General features: G+C 39.9%; 1 protein-coding gene across 2 annotated transcripts in view; it reads right to left on the bottom strand.

Moving 5' to 3' along the window:
• Positions 1 to 13,946: 13,946 nt before the first annotated feature.
• TTK (TTK protein kinase) overlaps positions 13,947 to 23,252 on the bottom strand; it is a 36,249-nt gene continuing 26,943 nt past the window's right edge. For both annotated transcript variants that reach the window (XM_042828760.1, XM_042828769.1), the window contains exons 19-23: positions 23,012 to 23,095; positions 21,016 to 21,192; positions 20,210 to 20,300; positions 19,839 to 19,936; positions 13,947 to 18,698 (exon numbers count right to left, since the gene is read on the bottom strand). In XM_042828760.1, coding sequence (XP_042684694.1) covers positions 18,609 to 18,698; positions 19,839 to 19,936; positions 20,210 to 20,300; positions 21,016 to 21,192; positions 23,012 to 23,095 — 540 coding nt within the window. In that variant the 3' untranslated portion in view covers positions 13,947 to 18,608. The remainder of the gene's footprint in view (positions 18,699 to 19,838; positions 19,937 to 20,209; positions 20,301 to 21,015; positions 21,193 to 23,011; positions 23,096 to 23,252) is intronic.

Below are 23,252 nucleotides of genomic sequence, written 5' to 3'. Positions count from 1 at the left end.
CTGCCATACCTATTTTTTCATGCTTCTTGCTCACCACTAGCCTAGCTGTGTGGCTACATCTGCATTTCTGGGAACCTTACTGATCTCATAACCCAGATCTGGACTGCTCTGTATCTGATCCTATCCCTTTGCCAGTTTTAGTGGTCCTAACAAGAAATAAACCATGTGAGCATGTGAGGTATCCCACGATCCAGAAAGGATTTAGTACTGTTGCTTCAGCAGCTCCCCGAAATCCTCTTGGAGCTGAGGCCTGCAAATATTAAGGTTTGGTCAACCCAAACCTAAGAGGTCAACTGAAAATGTTCTGCATGTATGTAGAAGACATTTCCTGAGTCTAATGGAAGATATTTTCAACTAGTAAGAATGACCATAAAACAACAGCTGTGCAAATTCATTTGCTGCAAAGCAGGTAAAGAAGGGGTAACCTGGGCCATATGTAAACCTCAGGTAGCTGCTGTAGCCTGGAGTCATCCAGATGAGAGCAAGGCTTCGTGAAGCTCTCAGCTGTCTCTGGGCCGGCAGCAGAAGGCACAGATCCAGAACGTAACACTGCTTTTGCTGCTTCTTTTTGCCTTGTAAGTGAAAATCGTATTTTATCCACTGAGATAATAAAAATGCCTGCTAGTTAAACTGTGTAAGCAAATTTCAGATGATGGATTTATCCTCCTCTTATCACAATGAATAAAGCTGGTGATTGCTTTCAGCCTAATTCTATTGTGATATACTGAAAAAATAACTTACACTGAAAAGAATTCCACTGGTTTGATGCTGCAATGCAGACACGCAGTGCAATACAGACCATCTGGATGACATTAAACATTAAGAATCAGAATCACTTTGAATTCTGTTGGAAATAAATACGAAGACACTATAGCCTTTGAGCAGCTTATAAACCACTCACAGCAAGAAATATCATGGAACAACTGAATTCTTCATGCATCCATTTGGCGCAGTCCCACGAATAGCACACTGCTGACAGCATAGCCAGCAGCAGGCATGGCTGTGGAAGGAGTCAGGACCTGAGCCAGAGTGAGCTGGAGTCAGTAAGTATTTCCATTTACTTTAGAGGACTCATAACTCACCTAATGACTCACTGCCACTGTAGTGCTTGTCTGGGCCACCTTCTCCACCAAAAAGAGGCTCAAGTTGGCACCAGGTGTGAAAGAATGCAACTGCTTGTGTGAGTCTGTTCTGCAACTACTGTCCCAGGTTTTACATCTAGAAATACCAAAAGTATCAAGAAAGAAAGAATAGAAAGGTATGCACTCTTGGCATAGTATATGATTGCCTTCTTAATGACACCCAGATGATGTAGATTGACTTACCTTCTCCAGTGTTCTTGCTCCGGAGGGAGCTCTGTTCACACACTTGGGACATTCCTATCACATAACCACACACCATCCCTCTTACCCTCTACAGAGGGTGAGGCTGCTGTGTTACTTTTTAACTGAAAATGAGTGACATGGTTAATTCTTCATGACTTAAGATTTGCCTAATAAAATCTATATTAGCTTACAGTGGGTGACCTACTGACAGCACCTAAGGAACCAACTTCGCTTTGGGAAGAAAATCGTTAAATTGTGGGATACAGATTTTGAGAATATTTAGCAATATACGTAGAAAAGAATAAAATTAAATGCTTGTCTATACACAGAGGAAAATGCCATACATTCTGCTAGGTACTTCATCAGCTGTGTGATTTCCAGGAGAAATTATCAGAATGACAAAGAATTACACCTTTGAGACAAGCATTTTCTTTTGCACTTATGTTTGGGTCCCAGAATTTCTACAATCAATTTTTCATCTTCTGAGCTTCCACTAAAGGTGCTCCCAGTGGCAAGATGCCCAACTCACTACTAGCTGCCAAGTCTTGTTTGAGGAGGAATTTTTCAGTAAACTAGTATTTTTGTAGTATTTTTGGCCCTCAACCCACAGCCTTAATTTGCCTAGTAGAATATCTGGAAGGCTGAAGAGAGTTTGTCTGATAATAGGGAAGCTTAAGGATCACCTTGCCCAGATTTTTTAGCTTGGTAGCTGCCAAACTTGAGTGCTTCAGGAAGAAAGACAAATACCACACTAATCAGGAGTGTTTTCCTTATCCTTGCTCTTTTGCAGCTTAGGAACTTACTGAACAAGAATGTTTCAAATCAGAATGCTTATCTGTGCCATCTAGATCTATATCCAAAACTGAGACTACTGTGTAAGTACAGGTCAGTGATGCTCCTCTCCCAAAAGATGAAGCAACACAGGAAGATTATTCTTAACTCTTCACCCTATTAGAAATTTAAAGCAACAGTGCAATAGAGAAAGAGGATCAAAGGGGTGGAGTATCTTTTCTATGAGGACAGGCTGAGAGAGCTGGGACTCTTCAGCCTGGAGAAGGCTACAAGGAGATCTTATAGCAGCCTTCCAGTACTTGAAAGGGGACTACAGAAAAGTTGGGGAGGGACCTTTGATAAGGGCAGGTAATGACAGGACAAGGAGAAATGGTTTTAAACTGCAAGAGGGTAGATTTAGACTAGATATTAGGAAGGTGAGGATGGTGAGACACTGGAGCAGGTTACCCAGTGATTTTGTGGATGCCCCTCCATGGAGGCATTCAAGGCCAGGCTGGATGGGGCACCAGGCAACTAGAAGGGGGGGGTGTACCTGCCTATAGCAGGGGGTTGGAACTAGGTGATCTTAAAGGTCTCTTCCAACCCCAACCATTCTATGATTCTATGATTTTAAGAGGTCTTTGGAAGATCAGACTATTCTCATGCTGAAAACGGAGAGCGTTTTGATGGAAGTATGTGTATGCAAATCCTGATGTGTTCAAAGTAAATGACTTACATGGTGCAGTAGCAGCGTAGTGTTACAGTTCCCTTTTTATTGAACTTCTGCCCTTCGCAGTACACACATGAAAATTATTGGCACAGGCTGCCAAGGGAGGTGGTGGAATCACCGTCCCTTAGAGGAGTTCAAGAAGCGTGTAGAAGTAGCACTGACAGATACGGTTAGTGGGCATGGTGGGAATGGGTTGGTGGTTGAACTAGGTGATCTTAATGGTCTTTCCAATCTTAATGATTCTATGATTCAGCTGCCACATGGTTACACAGCTGCTTTAGTATCAAGAAAGATAAGCGTGAAAGACAGTGGTCTCTTTGCACTGTGTTACATGTTAAATTCAAACACTGAAGTCTACACAAGTGAAAAAATTAGGAAGAACTAAGGGAGAAAAGAGAGCAAAAAAATAAATATCTTGAAAAAAGTATTATGATTGGTTATTGTTGTTCTTTATTACAAGTTATCACATCACTGTCTGAGCTAAGAGTTCACTATGAAACCTTTGATATGAATGATAGAAAAAATAAGAACACAGGAGAGTCCTTGGGGATTTTTTTGTTTGTTTGTTTTAATCTTTTTTCTTATGTCTTCTTCTCTAACAGCAAAAAAAAAAAAAAAAAAAAAAAAAAAAATCTTCTAATAAAGCATTTCTGGCACCAATGTCCATAAGAAACTGCACAACAAGTGCTTGGTTTTGGATGTGCTTTCCATCAGCAGGGTGTAATCCACAGACCTGCCACATTCATGAACCCAGTCACTCTTGATATGATAATGATCTCTTTTCACTCTGACCACCTAAAAGGTAAATAAAGCAAGCTACCTAGATATTACAGCAACGTGCAAGGACAGAGAACTCCATGCAGGTTGACTTCACAGATAGAAAACAGCTGATAACAGACAATATTTCAACTGGCTGTAGTTAACCTTTAATTGGGGTCCAACAACAGCACGTGCATGCTAAATGTGTTATTTCAAAAGCAAGCACACAATCCCATCCCACACAACAAGTAAAATTAATGAAAAATGCTAATCTTCGATCTGACATGATCACGTTCACATTATTCAGGTGCTGTGCAGTCGGTACCATTTGACATCAAACCTCAAATAGGATTCCTATGATCTTGTCTTTACTTCACCTTCCATGAAACCAGGCCTTTACATTTGCAAAAACACTAAATAAATAAATAAATAAAAAGTAATTATTTACTCACACTTGTATTTAAGCACAAGCTGCTCTTTTTAATTAGGTCATAGCATGTGCATTGTTGTGCTTTTGTCCAGTCCAAGAGAAAACCCAGGGGTAGCTTTCCCCTGCTATCATCACCTATGACTGATCCCCCCTTGCTGCACCTCTCCATGATGTAATTTTGATTTACTAGCTTATATTCATAACAGACAAAGGGCCTGAGATCTTTTTATCTTCATCTAAATTTATTGATAATTCCTTCACACCTTTATCCCTATCTTCCATCCTATATAAGGATTTCAGACAGATTGAATGAACAGGATTTCTATAGGAAAAACGAAACAGGGAGCCAAGTTTGTTTCAGGCAGTGCTTCCATACAAGATACTGCTAGAAGTACAAAATAGGTTTGAAAAATTGCCCTGCAGCAACTAAAATGGGGTCTGTATCTCACAGCATCAGAAGTGGCAGCTGCAGCAGCTGACCAGGAGGACCATGTATGATAAAGTAAGAACTCATCTGCAGTACACACAATGGAGAATGAGGCATTGAGGTTCCAGGCAGGTAGAGGTTGCTAAGCCAATGGGTCCATACAAAAAAAACAAGGAGTGAGAGGGATTTTGTGGCATGAATGAAGAAACTGGGCAGGAAGGGAAAGAAGCTGAAGGCTGAGAAGCAGAGCTAAGCCAGAGTCTCCAAGAGACAGCATGGAGTTCTCATACAGCCAGAAGAGAGCCTAAGAGATTCTCAATGTGGTAGAAATACCCCACAAAAACAGTCAACTGTATTTCACAGTGTCTTTTTCAACAGTTTAATAGTCCTGTCTTAGATACTGATGAGCAGGAACCATTTACTACTGTGAAACATGTGGCTAAGTGTTTTAAAAGCATGTCACATAGATGCTCCAGTATGTATTCACAGCCCATAATTGTGACTTCTTTGCAGAACATAAGCTGGCCTGACAGGGGAATGGGATAACGGGCACAACAACCTGCAGAGCAGACACCTGAGCTAGGGAGTTGTTTCTATCAGTATTCCTTCTTCAAACGTTTAATAAAAAGGAGCTTCCATTCCATGTATTTCCAGAGGTTATGAGGCAGCGAGTTACTCCTCACCCCAACTCACACAACTGAGACTTTTAGGCTGCTACTTCAGTTCTCTGGACTCATCCGCATGACTGGCAGCACCGACCCTCACAGCCTGGTCTCTGGCCTTGGCTGGTGAAGCTAAAATCACCAAGAATTGAGACACAACAGCAAATAAGCAGGGAGCAAGCAGCTGGCCCAATGACAACAGGCATTCATTTTTTCCCCAACCCTTTAGACTTACGTCATACAGTCAAAATGGCTAAAGCCTTTTATCCACGAGGTTAACAAAAAAAAATAAGTCAGCTTTGCACATATTGAACATAAGCACAAGCAGCCCCGTTGGCTCAGGGTGGCTCATACTGACTTGGCTACAGCCAAAGTAGCCATCAGTGCGAAATTACATCTGCGCTGGAAGAGATGAGTCACTGAGGAAGACAAGGCCCACAGAACGGGGCCACCAATAACAAGAGCAGATCTGGAATCGATGTCACCCTTGCGTTTCAGACCACCGCATTTGCATGCAATTAAATGCAGCACACAGACAGAGAAGCAGAGGACTCTCAGTATGGCTGTGGCACAGCTCTGGGGCATGCAGTATTCACCAGAGAAGCACACACCTCTTCCGTGCTCCCCCTCAGCAAGAAGCTCAAACGGCGATCTCACAGGTGATCTCACAACACGGAGGAGTTTGGTTTGTTTTTCAGTTTGTTTAAATAAAGCAGCCGTTTGTGAAAGGTTTCCCTACGAACGCAGGGAACACTCCATGCGCGCCGTTAGCTGCGCCTCAGCCCTCAGCGAGGCGATGGTGCCCTCAGGTGGATGCAAAGCGCACAGAAACTCGCCGCAGTGCCCGCAGCGTCTCCCTGCGGCTGCGGGATTCGCAGCCTTGCGGAGCGCCGGCAGCGCCGGACCGACAGCCTGACGGACGGGCGCACAAGTTTGGAAGCGGCACAGGAGAAAGTATAAGAATAAGAAAATAAGAGATTAACAAACGCACTGAAAAAGACACAGATCCCATTTATGGCTTCTTCCTTCCCATTTCTTAGGTTGGAAATGCGCTATGATCTTTGTTGTACCAGAAAGATAGAGAAGGGCAGCATGGGCTCTAACAGAAACCTGTAAAGATCTTGGAAGAGCGGGATAAAAGAGATTTATGCCCAGTTCACATCATTTTAAAACGAATCCCTCGTTTTTAAGACAAAACTGGCGCAGTGGACCCAATTGAGCTCGCTGCTCAGAGGCCACAGGGTACACTGCTACTGTAGAGTGGTGGGCAATGTAGAACTGAAATCAGCTGTTCAATTAGCTCAGCTAAATACTGCACAGCAGGGCTCTGCTAGAACCATGCAGTGTGGATGTCATTCATGCCTGTGCTCAGCTCCCTGCCCATCGTGGCCTTGTCTTGGGCAGCCCCAGCCTGTCCTGATGCCCAGGGCTCTCTCTCCACAGGGGTAGGGTTGGCATTAGAGCTCTCTGGATTTCACAGAATTCCCACTGGCCTGTTCCTCCAGCCTGCATTTGAAAGGCAGCCCTACCCTTAAGACCTCATCATCTCTAGCTTAGCGAGAGTGCATTGTATGGCCTCCTCCTGACAACTGATAAAGATGTTGGATTCACCCCAAAACTTGGAGGCAAGCAAACAGCAGAGAACTGCAGGAGTCTGTGAAGTACAACTTAGCAGCCCCTGCCCCTTGAGCCAGTCAGCCAACCTGTGTTTCAGCCATCTGGGTGTCCATACAGTCCCTAGCATCCAGATCTGGATTTTGGATAGCAATGCCTAAAGTTGTGCTAAAACTGAGATGTTCTTCCCTTGCTCCCAGATTCAGTCATTTCCTCATAGAATGCAATCGGGTTGCTCTATCATGATTAATCTGCTGAGCAGCTTTGGGGAGAGTTGATAACACAAGACCAGAACTACAACAAGTTGTATGCATTAGAAGGAGAGTTCTTAGTTACACAGAGAAACATTGGTAAGCAGGAATCAAAACTACAGCCATCTGGCACAGCAGGAAGAAATACAGCATTCCTTACAAGAGTAAACTAAGTTCAGAAATGGATTCTTAATTTAGCTGTCAAAATTATCTATTTCAGAGTATTTTTGCCTGAAAGCTTCCAATGCACTGATACAAACATTAGTAAAGATGGAGGGGAAATCGAAGCAGTTAAAGAACTTCATTAAAATAAATGTGAGGCCTTAGAAAGAGTACGTAGACACTGTGCTCTTACAACACCTGCACATACTTCAGTACTCAGAGAGAAAAACTGTGGTACTGATAACCTGAGAGTTGGAAAAATTTCTCTTTGCTAAATTGCCCCCAAATCTGTTAAAGCAAAAGTCAGTTGGGGTTCCTTTCAGGGAAGGACAGAAGAGTTGCAAGATTTTCTTTGAGAAACAGCAAGTGATCGAAAACTAAAATAAAACAGCAGGCAAAAAAAAAAAAAAAAAATGTTGTAAAAGTAAATCTTTGATTTTTAAAATCTGAAAGAGCATGAACTGCAGCCATAAAAAGAATGAAAACCTCCTATAATGGCAAGAACTTTTCAAAACCAAATAGTTCTCATCTAAAAAGACTGACTTTGCAAAGACTATTAAAATAAATTGGATATTCTGTCATATAAAAAAAGATAACTGAGAAAAAATTACTGATCACTAAACTTACGTGTAACTTCACGTTAGAAGTTCCAAGAAGGTGATTCTTTGTCTTGGTTTTCAGCGAGGATTAGGATGTCCTCAAGGAGCAGAAATAGGATGGCTGCTGACATTGAGCATAGCATTGCACAACTCCATCCCTTTTGACTTATGTAGCTTCCCATATACTCAAGGGAAGCTGCTGATCATCATCTCCACAGCACCACTGCACACTGGCCCCAGGGCATTCCTTCCTTGGCATCCAGTGTTGGTCAGAGACCAAGATATTAGGCTACACGGACCTTGGTTCTGACCTCACATCTGCTCTTTCATAGCTGTGAAAGGATTGACAGATGAGGCCATCTCATTTTGAGGTGAAAGTAACATGTCAAAAAAGTATGCCCAGATTTAGAAGAAAAATATGTAATGACAGAGATGCATGTGGAAAGTGATGCAAAATACAGCTCGAGTATATTTAAATCAGCACATCCTAAATAATTTATTTCCTCTTGACAATCAGGAAATCTGGATAAATCACACATATATTGACAAACATCCACTTGCACAACAGCATCTTACTGGTTGAAATGGGAAAAGGTGGGGGCGGCTACATGAGCCACTGAGACAGATTGCAACACGCAGCATTAACAGTGGTCTCATTGAGAAGACTCAGAAGCGAGAGTAGCTCTGTGCAAAGAAAGCCCAAGTCCAGCCAAGTCCAGTGTGAAGGATCACAGCTAATATTTTCCCTAGTGACAGAAACAGCATTCTAAGGAAATTTATTGCTAACCTCTGCTTCACATCAGCCTCAGTTCAAGAGCAGTAATTCACATCCGGGTGGTAATCTTCTCAGATGTAAATGACTTGCAATAAACCCCACAGTAAAAAGAGCAGGTCAAGCACCCAGAACCAAAGCCAAGGATTTCAACTGTGTGCTGGGAGCTCAGCAACAAATGTGAAGAAGGAGAGAAATAATTTTCTATCAGACATTTTTGATTGGTCATCAGTGATAATTGCTTAAGGCAACAGAAGTGAGTGGTCCAGGGATCGTGCTCAGAAAAACCTTCTCTGAAAGTACCAAACAGTAATAACATTTTCTTCTGAATGATATCTGGTATGACCTCTGAAATACAGTTCCATTTTCCATTCACCTTTCCAGGCTGTGGCTATCGAGGATGTGCAAAAGGGCCAAGGCAAGTGGCTGGGCAGATTAGGAAAACCCTCTACAAAGAGCATGACTCATGCGGCCAGGCATTTGAAAAGCTGGGAAAAAGCAGGCAAGGAGCAGGCTATATCTCACATTGGAACAAGCCTCATAGTAGCAGAAAGGCAGAACTTTCCTGCTCATTTCATTTCTCTTCTTTTAAACATGGGAGTCATCCACAGCAGAATATTTAGTGGTTGGCAATCCTGCCCATGGTAGAGGATTGGAACTAGATGATCCTTGAGGTCCCAACCCAATCCATTTCATGATTATATATTTTTTCTGCAGAGCTAGCCCTTGTTAATATGTTCCTTTTGTATATGCTCGGCCCAGCTTGAGGGAAGGAGATTTCTTGACTGGGCTACAATGCTCTAGAAGATACTGAAGATGAAAAGTTAACCTGTGCCATACCTCATCTCAACACAGACTTCAAGCTATGATTCTAAGTACAAAATTGGGAGAAAGAGATGATATTTTGGTTAAGCAGAATGAACAAGACTGAACTCTAGTTTACTGCAAGAAGATAAAAGATGAATAAGCTGTTATAGAAAGCGTTTGGATGTACTTCCTTTGGATACTCAACTACAGTGTTAGTAGTATTTATGGATTAAGCTTGCAGATTCTTACCCCAGTGGGGGATTTCAACCACACAGATATCTGCTGGGGAAACAACACGGCAAACTGCAGACAGTTCAGGAGACTCCCGGAGTCCACAGATTACAAATTTGCAGTTCAGATATTAGACAGACCCACTGGAGGTAAAGTATTGCTGGATCTGGTGCTCTCCAATGTGAAGCAGACTGTTAAAAATTGTTAACAGCGGGCTGCAGCAGCTGTACCCTGGGACAATGCCCAAGCCCTGGTTGAGTTTGTGATCTCAAGGAGCACGGGCCTTGCAAAGAGTGGAGTCAGGACCCTGAACTTCAGGAGCAAACTTCTGGCTGTTTAAATAATTGTTGGAAGAGATCCCCTGAGAAACTTTCCTTAGAGTCAAAGGAATGGAACAGAGCTGGCAGCGCTTTAAGAACATATTTCTAAAGCACAAGAGCTCTCCATCACCCAGAGCAAGAAATCAGGCAGAGGAAGCAGGAAACTAGCATGGCTAAGCAAGAACCTGCTGGTCAGACTAAGGGAAAAGAGAAAGTATAAGCAGTAGAAGCAGAGATGTGTGGCCTGGGAAGAATATAGAGATGTCAGGTGCACAGGGATGGGATCATGAAAGACAAGACACAGATGGAATTGAATTTGGCAAGGGATGTAAAAAACAAGGGTTTCTTGAGATAACACTGGGCAGAAGAGACAGGCAAAGGAGAATGTACTCCCTCTGATGAATGAAAAGGGAGAGTTTGCTCCTTCTGATATGGAGAAGGCTGAGGTTCTTAACAAGGTTTTTGCCTTGGTCTTCTTTGCGAGTCAGGCTTCTTACACCTCCTGGCGTCCCTAAACTTCCAAGCAAGAGTCTGGGCAGCAAAATCCCTCCCAGCGTAAATGTGAAACAAGTCTGAAACCACCTCATGAGGCTGAATGTATACATGTTTATGGGCTGGACACCATACATCCCACATGTAGGAGAAGCTGGAACAGTTTGTCTAGAGAAGCTGTAGACCATCCCATCCCTGGAAGTATTCAGGGCTGGATTATACAGGACACTGGGCAGCCTGACCTGATAGGTAACAACCTTGACCATGCTGGGGTAGGGGGGGTGTAGAACTAGACCATGTTTAAGGTTCCCTCTAAGCTAAGCAATTCCACAGTTCTGTGAACTGGCATTTCCCCCATGAAACCATCACTGGAAAGCTTCCAGTTATTGCCATATAACAGGGACTAAGAACATTCATATAGTAAGCCATGAGGCAATGGGCTGTGGGAAGGCTGAGCATGGGGGAACTGTGAAAGGAAGGGCCAGTTAAACAGGTTTTGCAGGACTGGTGGGAGACCTGCCCATGCACGATGACAAACTGTGTGCCAAAGTAGTTAGTGAAACACAGCCAGGTGTAGTGACCAAAGCTGCTGGCAGGAGCTGCTGCCAGCCTACAAAAAGGGTATGTGCAAAACACTACCTGGTGCCTACTATGGCAGTATGTAATTACAAAACAAGCTGGGGAAGTTATAGTGTATTCACAGGACCTGAAGTTGAACTTCTATTCACCAGATCAAACCTGTAACCTACTATATAGTTCTAAGCGCTATACTTGATTTCTGCAGCCTTGCTCTCATCTTGCATCAGGGCTAAGATCTTCACCCTGTTCCTAGCTTCCAGATGCCCTACTGGAGGCATGGTGGATGATCTCAGCAGAGAAGTTACAAAACTGGCATAATTACTTGAAGTACTGACTCAGAAGTCGAAGGTGGGATGTGAGATAACAGTGAGATACAGTCAAGACGATGTTGCTGGTATACAGGCTGCCTGCTATAACATGATTGCTTTTCAGACGATACTAATGCATCTTCATCAAACATTTGAATGCTGCTTACGAAAATTATCATGTTGACAGGCATGGAGATTGAAATCAAGTATCTAGTACCCAAAACAACCCAACCACAGGGCTGCTGTTAAGGAGCCAAAATGTCGCTGAAACGGATCAGAGCAAGAGTCCATACTGTCCAATATCCTCCTTCCAAAAGCAAAACCTTACAAGGTAAGAGATTCCATCTCTGGCAAAACATTCCAAGAGCTGGGGATCAGAGGCTTAAAGGGAAATCCTAAGCCAGAGGTTGCAAGCATACCATTTGCACTCAGTGCCAAGGATCATCCTTAACTTCCTTCAACATGCCTAATCTTTTTGAATCTACTTAAAATTTTCAGCTTCCACAATAGCCTTATTTTAAATGTAATTATATTTTACATGCAAAACACTTTATCTTCCTTTCAACTGCTTACAAATTCTGGCTGATCATTTCATCAAATGACTCCCAGTATATCTTAATCCTACACAATGCTGACCTTTCTTTTCCACCATCTTGTCAATAATCAGTCTGCTATTAAACCCTTGAGATCACTTGTGTACGTGGATTACCACAGCTCCTTTGACCCACCTTATTGCCATCTTCTTTAGGTGAGAATGACCAACTACTTATCTGATACTTTTCTCCTCCGTTTCTCTGTTGGATGGGGCTTTGAGCAACCTAATCTACTGGAGGTGTCCCTGGTGGAGCCAAATGTTCTCTGGAAGTCTCCTCAATTCATCCTTGAGCAGATCTTCATAGAGAGAATCATAGAATTGCTCAGGTAATACTACCCTAACTAACTACCTCCACAAAATTATGTCCCTGAGCACCACATCCAAATGGTTTTTAAACACATCCAGAAATGGTGACTCAACCACCTCCCTGGGGACCCTATTCCAGTGCTTAACAACCCCTTTTGTAAAGAAGTTTTTCCCGATATCCAACCTAAACTTGCCCTGGCACAACTTGAGGCCATTTCCCCCCGTCCTGCCACCTGTCATCAGTGGGAAGAGACCAACCCCGCTCTCGCACCTTTCAGATGCTGGAAGAGAGCAGTAAGGTCTCCCCTCAGCCTCCTCTTGATATATGTGCTTATTTTCAAGACATTGAAGGACCCCTGGTGTTAGCAGCTTTTGGAAAATCCAAATATACTGTATATAAATACCACATACTCAGGCTCAGAAGAAAGATTTTTTTTTTCCTCTATGCAAAGGGTTTACTCAGTATTGGTACATTTGTACCCTGAATCTGCTCCTTAGTGTAATTTTCTCCCCTCAATATTTTTATTACGAAATTTTACTCAGCATTCTAATTCTCTAGCTCCACATTTCTGAAGACCAGTATCATATTTACTGCCTCCCATCTCTAGTTATACTACACCTTCTATTACAACTACTACTAACTCCTTTAGAACTCCTTTGGTTAACACCACCCTGGAACTGGAGATGTTAGTGCCTGAAAAAGCTACTTCTGACATTGAATTCAAGTAATCCCTCAAAGCTTTCTCTTACAGTGAAAGGTTCTGACATGAAATCTTGCGAGTCCTTCTGTGCTGAATACTGAAGCAGATAACCTACTTTTCTGTAGATCTTCTCTTCCTGAAAAAAAGATAAACAGCATGAGCAGCAAAAGGGGCTTCTAAAAAAAAAAAAAAAAAAAAAAAAAAAAAAATCAAAAAAAAAAAAAAATCAAAGCAACAACATGAGGTGTTCCCAGTGAAGCGGTCGATTTCCCAAGTTTGTCAGTGTTTAAGGGGCACTCACATAATGTCCTCAGTAATACGTTTTAACTTTTGGTTAGTCCTGAAGTGGTCAGGAAGTTGGCCAGGACTTCGTAGATCCCTTCCACTGAAGTACTCCAACGTGCCAAAATGTAAGGTTTCTTTGAATCTTCATCTGCTTTCCCTAAAACTATTCTTTGTCAATATTTGCACTTTGCATTGCTCAACATGCATCACTGCAGTTAGGAAACACCATCACCTTTGCAGTGATAAGCCTCTGCTAAGAATACCAAAGTCAGATCAGAAGAGACTTAAGCAGACATTCACTTTTTGGTTAGGTACCAAAGTTCAGCTCCAGTTTAAAAACTCTAGCTCCTTATTAGTGAGGTACCTTTATCCTTAAAAACTCACTGACACATGCCAGTGAGCACCACCATCTCAACAGAAGGGAGCAGCTGACTGCCTCTTACACAAACTGCTGGGAAGGTGGAAATGCCATCTCAGCAACCAGGTTCCTTAAATGCCCAGGCTACTAGATATGTCCAAATCACATAAAGCAGAGGCGGCCTCAGAAGTTTTGCCTTACAGCACAATTGCTAGCATGTTCATCAGTGAAGTGAAACGTGGGTTGCAGGCCTTCCCTTCCTTTGCCTGAGGGGGAGATGTTGGTCACTGCTCCCCACTGGATGGCTCTGGAGTCCTTCCATGGCATGATGTTGCCCAGCACTCTTCACTCACCAAGAACATGGGACATGTTTGCAATCTGCCACATTGAATTGTGCTTGCAGAGATCAGAGACCTGTTATATGAACATCCAAACACCACACAGACAGCAAGATTTATTCCCTCTTAAGAATAATTTGGAACACTCTGCCACTCTACTACAGTAGCATTAACAGCCCTCTCCTTCCCACACAAGAAACTAAATACAACAAGCTTTGTACAGAAGTTGTGGTAAGAAACAATTCTGTCAAACTGTAAGCAGACAAAACAAAGCATGTAGAGAACAAATTTTCAAACAAGTAATTTATACAAAACCACATACGAAGTATTAATGCCAAGAATCCAAATTGTATTTCCGTAAACATACTTGCTACTTAATTGTATTTTTAATTAACAACTACATAAAATAAACAAGAAACAGCTTGAGATAGACAAAGCAGGTCTTCAGTTTACTTGCACTTACCATAAAACAAGCACATCGTTATGTGGGTACCAAGACAAGCCAGAGATATTTAGAATATAGTTACAGTTGAGAGAAACAGGCTGTTTAAATATTGACTTTCTCCTTGTGTTTATTACGGGTTCAAAACAGTGGTACCACTATTCCTCCTTAAATTCATCATCTCTTTCATTGCAAAAGCTGCCTGGATTTTAGCAATTCATCTGATTAGAGCTGGCGTCTTGGAATTACATCATCGTTTAGCTGCAATTTCACCTGCTAAGGCAAGGAATTGAGGTGAGGAGTCAGATTTTTATCTTGGGTTTCATTGCAGCAACTCCCATGAAAAATATATGGATAGGCTATATCAAGACTTCTGCTCCAATACAGGTCCACATCCTACAGTCACACTATAGTGCCTCCTTCACTATATCTCTTAGCTTGCAAGATTTCTCTTAATTACTTTATGTGGAACAAATGAGCAAAGAAGGGCATACTTGGAAAGCTTACTGACACAGACAAGGCTTTGTGAACAAATAATTGAGTTTAGAAGATATACATGCATTTAGAAGGAAGAGAATACTCGTGTTAACTATGTGTGTTTACCTGAAATAGGATCTCCTAGCCACAAAAGTATCAATGATAAAAATATGCTAAAACAGCATTTTCTTTTATCCTTGCTGCTGAGAACCCATGAAAACTGATGGAACAGTAGAGACAACAGGAACATAAGAGCAGTTAGTTTTCAGTACTTACTGTATCAACAGCAACATCATTGGCACCTGTAAGGATTAGCCTTTCATTCTTCCTGACATCCCCAGTAATAAGACAGGCTTTAGAGGCAGGCCATAATTCAAGTTTACATCAGTTGTTCAACTTCTAATTTGATAATAAATGCTGTTCACAAAATTGGTCATGAAACTATCAGGTATTTAAAGAAAGAACAGAAACCCATAACAGGGACCACAATCTAGTGATCATTTGACCACTTACTTTCAGGGTTAAAACACAACCCACTATGCACTCTCTCTTCTGCTTGGAATTTAATATTCTCTTCCTTCACACCTCCTTGTTTAGCAGCACAAATAGATAATGCCTTTCAAAAGCCGGAGAAGAAAAGAGGAGCCCACTGAGCCACTGGGATAGATTTTCATTCAGTTTCTCATTCCTTGGAGAAACGTTCTGAGAGCAGTTATGCAAGAGAACAGCTCCTTTTTCTTCTCATGCCTTAGAAGGATTCCATTTTGTGCACTGACACACCAAGAAAATCAGAGCCTTTGGAACTTACACATTAATCCATTTAGCCTTTGGATTACAACTATGCCTACAGAGAAGCTAGCTCAGCTGCTCAGGCAGAACAATGCTATGCTAATCCATAAACATGGAACCTATCTTTCTGTAGTTCTGTATTTCTTAGTGTTGCCTGCTGACTAAAGGCTTTTATTGCATCACAGCATCAGATTTAGAAATTATAACTGTTCAAATTCATTTTTTGCAAGAATTACAAAAAGGAGCTTAATGAAATATTCTCATTTACTTGTTTACTCTTCATGTAGTTACAGTACATCAGTAACAGCTGATATAGCACTACACTATACATACGTATCCAAAGATGGTGACTGCAAACAGGCATATAGTAATCTGGTTTGAAAACCATCTTCTCCACCTACTTTCTATATGCACAATGTCCTGCAACTGTGGACTTGAATGTAGTTGATAGCAATGCAGGATGGGCATTTTATAATCTTGAGCAAGCTCTAGGCAGCAACCTCTGTTAACAGACATACAGAACATGCTTTTTGCCTTTTAAAAATTACTCTTGCATAGCCATTCTGTAATTCACATGCTGAGATCCCAAAAGAACCTGAAAAGGGGAGCAGATAGTTGTTAAAAAGAAAACACATCCACCACAATAGGAACGCACGGAGGGGCAGTAAGAGACAATTGTCAGGCAGGAAAGGAATATAAATAAGGAACATAAGTTGTTCAAACTTTAAATAAAAAGCATGACTAACAACCTACTCATCTCATTAGCCCCAGTTGTCTTTCCATAATCTCTCATGCTGCGGTTTTTTCAGCAGTGACTGCATGAGAGAAAGGATTGCAAAAGCATGTACTCTACGAAAAAAAAAACATGGCACACCTCCTCTGCATATTCAATATTAAGCAACAGATAAGCAAAACACTGGAAGTTTTAACATCTGTAACAGTTGAATAGTTATGCAGAAATATTTTCAAGGGTAATTCAGAGAAACAGCTAGGAGACATTTCAATTTCTCTTCACACAGGAGTATTCTATAGAGTAAAAGTTTTCTCCACAAGTTTTCTTCTTAAACAATATTTCCCCTCTCCAGATAAAGCCAGTGAGAATGTTTCAGTTCATATGCTCTAAGAAGTTTCCCAAACTGCCTACGGTGTGAAAGGTACAGAATGTTAACTTACTTTTCTTTGGTAGCTTCAACCTTGACAAGAAGTTTTCATATAAGAGGCAAGCAGGATAAAGTTAGCATATACACTCGTGCTATAGTACAGGAGCACGAATGTTTGTAATAAATTAAATCAGAAATAACAGGATCATTGGAGGAAACAAGCCAGTAATCCAGAGAATACCTACTAAGTTAAAAGAGAGCAGATGTTGAACCACAGTACTCCTGTTGAGCCACAGGAATACTACACACCTGAGTAATAAGTGCTCTTTTTACAAGCATTTGGTACTGTCACAGCAGGATGGTCTTAACTGGCATAGGAAGATGGTGAAGGCTTGGCTTTAAAATAGACTTGAAGCAGAGGTGTGAAAGTTACATAAATCCCATTCTTCAAAAGATTGCTTTCTTATTACTAAGTTATTTGAAAGATTGTTTTGCCACCACTCACGTTTTTATTCCTTTAAATCTTGATTCATGGAAGCAAAAACCACAGAAAGCAACTGGATGGTATCAGTGAATCCCAGTGTTCCAAGAATCAAAATGCACACAAATTCTGTGAGACCAGGTGATCTGGAGAAGAATGCTCAGAATAGGGGTTGGTAAATGTTTACATGTATGTTTACAGTGAAAGACAATTCCTCCTCAATGGGGGCCTTTCTTACAGCATTTTATCAAGCTTTTTTGTTCCTGGTGAGTTATCCAAAATTAAGCACAGAATACAAAAGCTACCATAAAGATGTTCAAATATTTTAATACTCATCTGAAGGGAAGTAAGCATGAATTCTGTAATTAACATGTAGAAATAATCAAGGAAACTTCTCTAATACTACCTTTCCTCTTCTTCTGTCACTGTTCAAAGGGCACGACACTCAACACATGAAAATTAACAAGAGACACTTCAGTAATGAACCAGGATCTTGATATGCATAACTTAAGAAAAGGCAAAAACCACAAACTTGAAAATACTTGCTCAGAGATTCTATAAACAAACAAATATCATGTTTTCAAAGGAAAATGTGGCAGCTGTCTTGAAGATTATTTTTTCCCCTCCCAATCTGAAACTTTTAAATATTTAATGTCTTCCAAGTAATTTAAAATTCACTCTTGCACCAGAAATATACCTCAGTGACAACAAAATCTGATCAATCCACTAATAATCATGTATAAAACCAGTGTGTTCAGTACACTTTATTTACACTGCTTAGTATTAGTGCTCTTAAAAATCCAAATTGTCTTCTGAGCATCATTAATCTCGACAATTTTTCTATTTTGAAGTTTGCAAAGCATACTGGATTTGCAAAGCAGTTGTTGCTTTTTTTTTTTTTTAAAATAGAACATAAGCCATTTTATTCCTATTACACTTTGAGAGTGATGCTTCCACTATGCCATTTATCACTCAGCAAAAGAACAGCTCAAGAACTGGATGGCATTTACACATATCTACCAGAACTGTAACTGATTGCTTATATAAGCAGTGTGCCTTTTTTCCCTTAGTTTTGGGCTGGACACTAGAGGCATTTCTTTTACTTGGCAGCAAAGAACAGAACAGCACAATACTGTACTCACATCGTAGAACATTTCAAGAGACTTGCAAGTTTCACATAGCCAATTTTACAATTGGTGTTTTAGAAAGCTTTTTTTTTAAATTTAGTTTGAGTATAAAGGAGCTTGAAAGTCTTGTACAAGTTTTTGTAATTCAAAAACCATACAGCATTGTTAGAAAAGACTATAGTAACAAACTATCCTATCCATTTTCATTGTTCAATACAAGTGGCAAGTCAGGATTTACTGTACATAGATATATATTTTTTACATTTAATTTTTCAAGTGTGAACTTTATGCTGAGTGTCCTTTTACAAGCTAGCAGCACTAAATACTCTTTTGAACAGACCAGTTATGTTGCACCCCAAACAGCTGTATATCACTTTGCTGTCCATGATTTTTGACTCCCAGATTTGGCAAATGCTGATACGTCGAGACTTTTACCACTGTTGCATTGTTCATATAAAGTCTGAAAATGAATAAAAACACAAGTATTCAGGTAAACACTGCTGTTTCACATATTCAAACAATCTTTATAGCAAATGTTACAACTTGAAATAACTTCTCATTTGAAATATTAATATTACTAACTGCACTAAGATTTGTCTCAGAAATCAGCAAATAAAGATGCAATTAAGATCAACAGCTTAGTCCTAGCAGCTGTAATGCAGCAGTGCCTGAAAGAAAACACATACTGACTTAGTGAGAAAAAGTAGTATTTCACAAGTTTGAAGAGAACTCATTGCCAAGATTTAAATCCACGTTCACTCCATTAACTGCCTCTGATGCAGAAACACCAGCATAGAAAGAGGGATACTTTTAGAAAGCTTGCTCATACTGAGTATTTAAGGAAGGAAACTTCACGTGAGGAAATCACAAAAAACAGTGGCCACAAGCATAGCCACATCACAATGTTGTTGAACAGATGTCTTCTTCACACACAAGTTTCAGGTTACCACTCAGAACAACAAATGAAAGAATCATCTACAGTGATAAATGACCCAACTTCAATAACGAATATGAGTCATTTTTGTATTTAATTATTTTAGGGTCAGATATATTTGCTACAGAAAAGTCTGACAAAACAGAAGCACCGTCCACCAAAAAATCCCTATGGAGCCAGAAGTAGGAATACCCACAGACTTGAACAGGACTCCTCATGATGCCTGTCTTCTTTCAGAAAGAGAGATAATGAGAGTCAGGGCTTTGTTTGTCAATATCTTTAACATAGTGACAAGGAATTAGCTAGGACAAGTGGAAGATCACAGGCATTTTCTAACTGTTTCTAGCTGTTCTAGAGGAGACACAAAGGCCAGTCCAGATGGTGAGTATTAGAAATGAAGAGATATAATACAGATATACTGGGAGCTGAATGAAAAGAAACAGGGCAAGAATAAACCAAGATAACCACCTTTTAAATCTTCCAATTCAGGAGTAGGTAGCGATCACACACCACCCACAAACAAAAGCATGACAATATGCTATGATTTTTGCAGCAGTGGTTAAAACTACACTACATGCATCCCTTCCTCTTTCATTACCACACATTTTACATTACTGCATGAACATGCAGTGCTCAGACAGACATAGGGAAAGCCAATTTACTTACCCTAGCAGCTCTGGAAATAGAGTTGGGAGAATTTAAGCCAACAAGTTGGCCAAGGATACGCTTTACTTCCTCTGTTGCTCCTTTTGCATTTGCAACACCTAACAGTTAATTTAAAATCATTAGAGCTGTATACAATTGTGTATAATTACCAACAAGTCTGTAAGACACAGACAAAAGGTCAGTTTTGAAATTAATGGTCTAAAAATTAAAAATTAGAAGTTTAAGTGAAGTCTTACATATAACATACATGGGTACCAAACAAAACCACCTACTGCAATACCAGCAAATGTCTATGTACAAAAAAAGCCTTTTGATTTCTTAAACATAATTTTAAGTGCTATTTAACAAATATATTTTAAAAACAGACATACCTGTTTGACATTGGGTTTGAATTTGAACATAGGGATGTATCAGCAACTCTGAAACGGATATTCTTTGTTTAGGATTTCTTACTAAACAGCGCTGCAAACAAAAAGAATATTTTGCTTCAAAAATCAAGAGATTAATCTTAATTCCTAAGAATTATAATTGAAACTGTGGATATTTCAAGACCTATCAAATTCATGCCTAAACTTCTTACCATCAAGTCACTAACAACCCTAAATACACCAAAAAAATTACCCTAATTACTCTGTGAAGATGATTGCTAAAGAAGGTTGGATATTCTGTTTTACTCTAGCAACAACATTGGAAGAAGTTGTTGGCTCTCGTGTTTACATCTCTTTACTTTGAAAAACTCAAAATGATATTGGAATTTGAAAGTTGGGGATAAATGTTTCTGGATTTCACTTTGTTTCCTCCTGAGCAGCACGATTAGGGCTTTTGCATAAAGCAAATAAGTGAAGTCTCAAATGCAGGCAAACATGCAGGATAAAAGAAGGGGGCGAAGGCTGTACAAAAGCTACTCAATTTACTTTGGGTGGCTCAAGGGAGTTAGGCCAGATTGCTTTAAACATTTACTTACTTGCTACTGAGCTGAAAATGGACTTCTACTATAGAAACCATGAAATAGCTAGCTTTAGTTTTTTGGAAAAAGGCCTGTTACTATTAGCAGCAATTAACATTATTTGTTGAACAAGCTCCTCAAGTACAATTCATTCATTCAATTTAAGAAAATATGCTTTAAATAAAGAAGTTGCCATTGCTTGAATCAAAAATAATCTTCAGGGAAAATTACCTTTAGCACATCTTGAAGATCTTTCTCAGCAATATCTGGGAATTCTATTTCATAATGAGGATCAACAATAGCATACAGTTTTTTACGTGTATTTGTTATATGTTGAAATGGAGTCCTTCCATATGTCATACAATATAAAATGCATCCCAACGACCACACATCACTTTTTGGACTTATCTAACAAGTAAAAAAAAAAAAAAAGAGGTTTTCTCACTTAGGAAATGGTAACTGTACAGTTCACTTGATAGTTTAGCTCTTTTACATTGGATAACATGATTAACAGTGCACTGTTACCTATTCATACTGTACTATAATGTGACTTTCAGTAATTTTCAATAAGTTTTTTTTTTTTTTTTTTCCAAGTTGTTTGAAAAAGTCAACTTTAATAACTTAAAAACCCTTAAGCTGAATAGCAGTATTCTGATTTTGGATATATTCATAAATCCAAATAAATATACTAAATTCACCTTGGAAGCCAGTAAAGCATCATAGGTATGCTTGTGCCCAAAGTGGGAAACTACAGTCCAGTTCTTCTAGGCTTTAAGGATTCAAGATCCAAATTCCAACCACCACATTTGGGCTGCTCTTTAAAGGAGGACTTTCCAGTCCTCTTACTGAAGTGCTTTTAAATAAAAGATGAAGTTGGAGGGTAGGGAGAAGTGGAGGGATGTGGAAGAGACATTGCATTGACTTAGCAGTACGATGGTTGGATTTTTACTGAAATGAGCTAAGAGCCAGAACAAGTCTGCACTTCATTTACAAGTTTTAAAGAATTTAAAAGGTAGAAGTTTTAAAGGCAAGAGATACAATCTTTTAATAGAGGAATCATTTACAAACCTCAGTTTATAAAGCATTGTCCTGTATCTCACAGGATTCAAGATACGACAGTGACACAGACATTATCCTAACCTTTCATTTAAGCAAACACGAAGAGCGTTTTACAGCATAAATTTTTTCTTACTTCTATTGGAAGATTTCTAAGCCAGATCTACTCATACAGAATACTAAAATACAGCTGTAAAGATACTAGCAATAAAGAGCTCCATCAATTTTTGGAACAGACAAAACAGATGGCTATGAGCAACACAACAGGCAATCAAGAAAATGGCTAGAGAATGATTCCTTCATGATTCTATGAAATGATTCTATGGAAGACCCTAATTATAAGAATTGAGATGAAATGCTGAAATCTTGAACTACAGTACACGTCCTTTCAGAAACACAGTGCACGTTAAACTTCTGACATAACAGGATACAAAGTATCCTGTGGTTTATCCCAAACAGCAGCAAAAACAGAGAGAGAAGTGATTCTCCATGTCAGAAAATCTGAGGCTGGAAAGCAGGAAAGGGAAAGAAGCCTCAAACTTCTACCAGGATTCTTTCAAAGAAATCATAAAAATGAGTCAACAAAAGCACTGAACACAGGACTAAGGCCTAAGGAGCAAAACATCCACAGCCAAAAATATGAAGAATTGCTAGAACAAACTAGACTGATCATAAAAAAAAAAAAAAAAAAAGAAAGTCTCATTTTTCATTTTAAATACCATCAGTAGTCTTCAATAAACAAAGTAATCAATAACTTAGAAACCCAAACCTCAGAACACAAAGTGACACATTCCACAAAGTCTGATGCAGATCTATTATCACCACTGAATACCATTCATACTGATAGCACAAGATTGCTTTCTACCATTCCCTGCGGATTGAGACAGTTGTTTATCATTGGTTTACATTTAATACTTCTCAATGTCTTCTGTCATCTACTTCAACTCCCTCAAGTCCATGCACCTGCCTTACTTTCAATTTAATTCAATTCAGCACTTCTCTAAACACTCTCTGCAGAAAACAGAGTACTTAGCCTTCAAACTGCCCACCACCACCTTGGCATAGTGGATTTCTGTTTTATTTCAGCAGAAGATTTTGAAAAAACTAAACTTTCAATTATATGCCTGAACTACACAGTATGCAGGACAGGAGGAAAAAAACCTCACGTTACCTTAGATTGCGATTTCCCATTTTCTCCATAGGAAGATGACATATCTTGTATTGCTTCAGGTGGCATATAATTCATTGTGCCAACCTAGTAAAAATATTTAATGAGGCATGTACTTAATAAGTAGTTTGATTTTTCTCTTAAAGTACAGAAAAGCATATAGGAAATCAGTACAGTACTCATTCAAGCTGTGAGATTAACATAATCAAGTACAACATTTTCTGAAAGCTATACATCAATTTTC

The sequence above is a fragment of the Centrocercus urophasianus genome, unplaced genomic scaffold (genome assembly GCF_019232065.1).
Source record: "Centrocercus urophasianus isolate 14NV4802_14NV808 unplaced genomic scaffold, USGS_Curo_1.0 seq_10, whole genome shotgun sequence".
NCBI lineage: Eukaryota > Metazoa > Chordata > Aves > Galliformes > Phasianidae > Centrocercus > Centrocercus urophasianus.
Note: the sequence above shows the minus strand (reverse complement) of the source record. Positions and strands in the feature narration are given on the sequence as shown.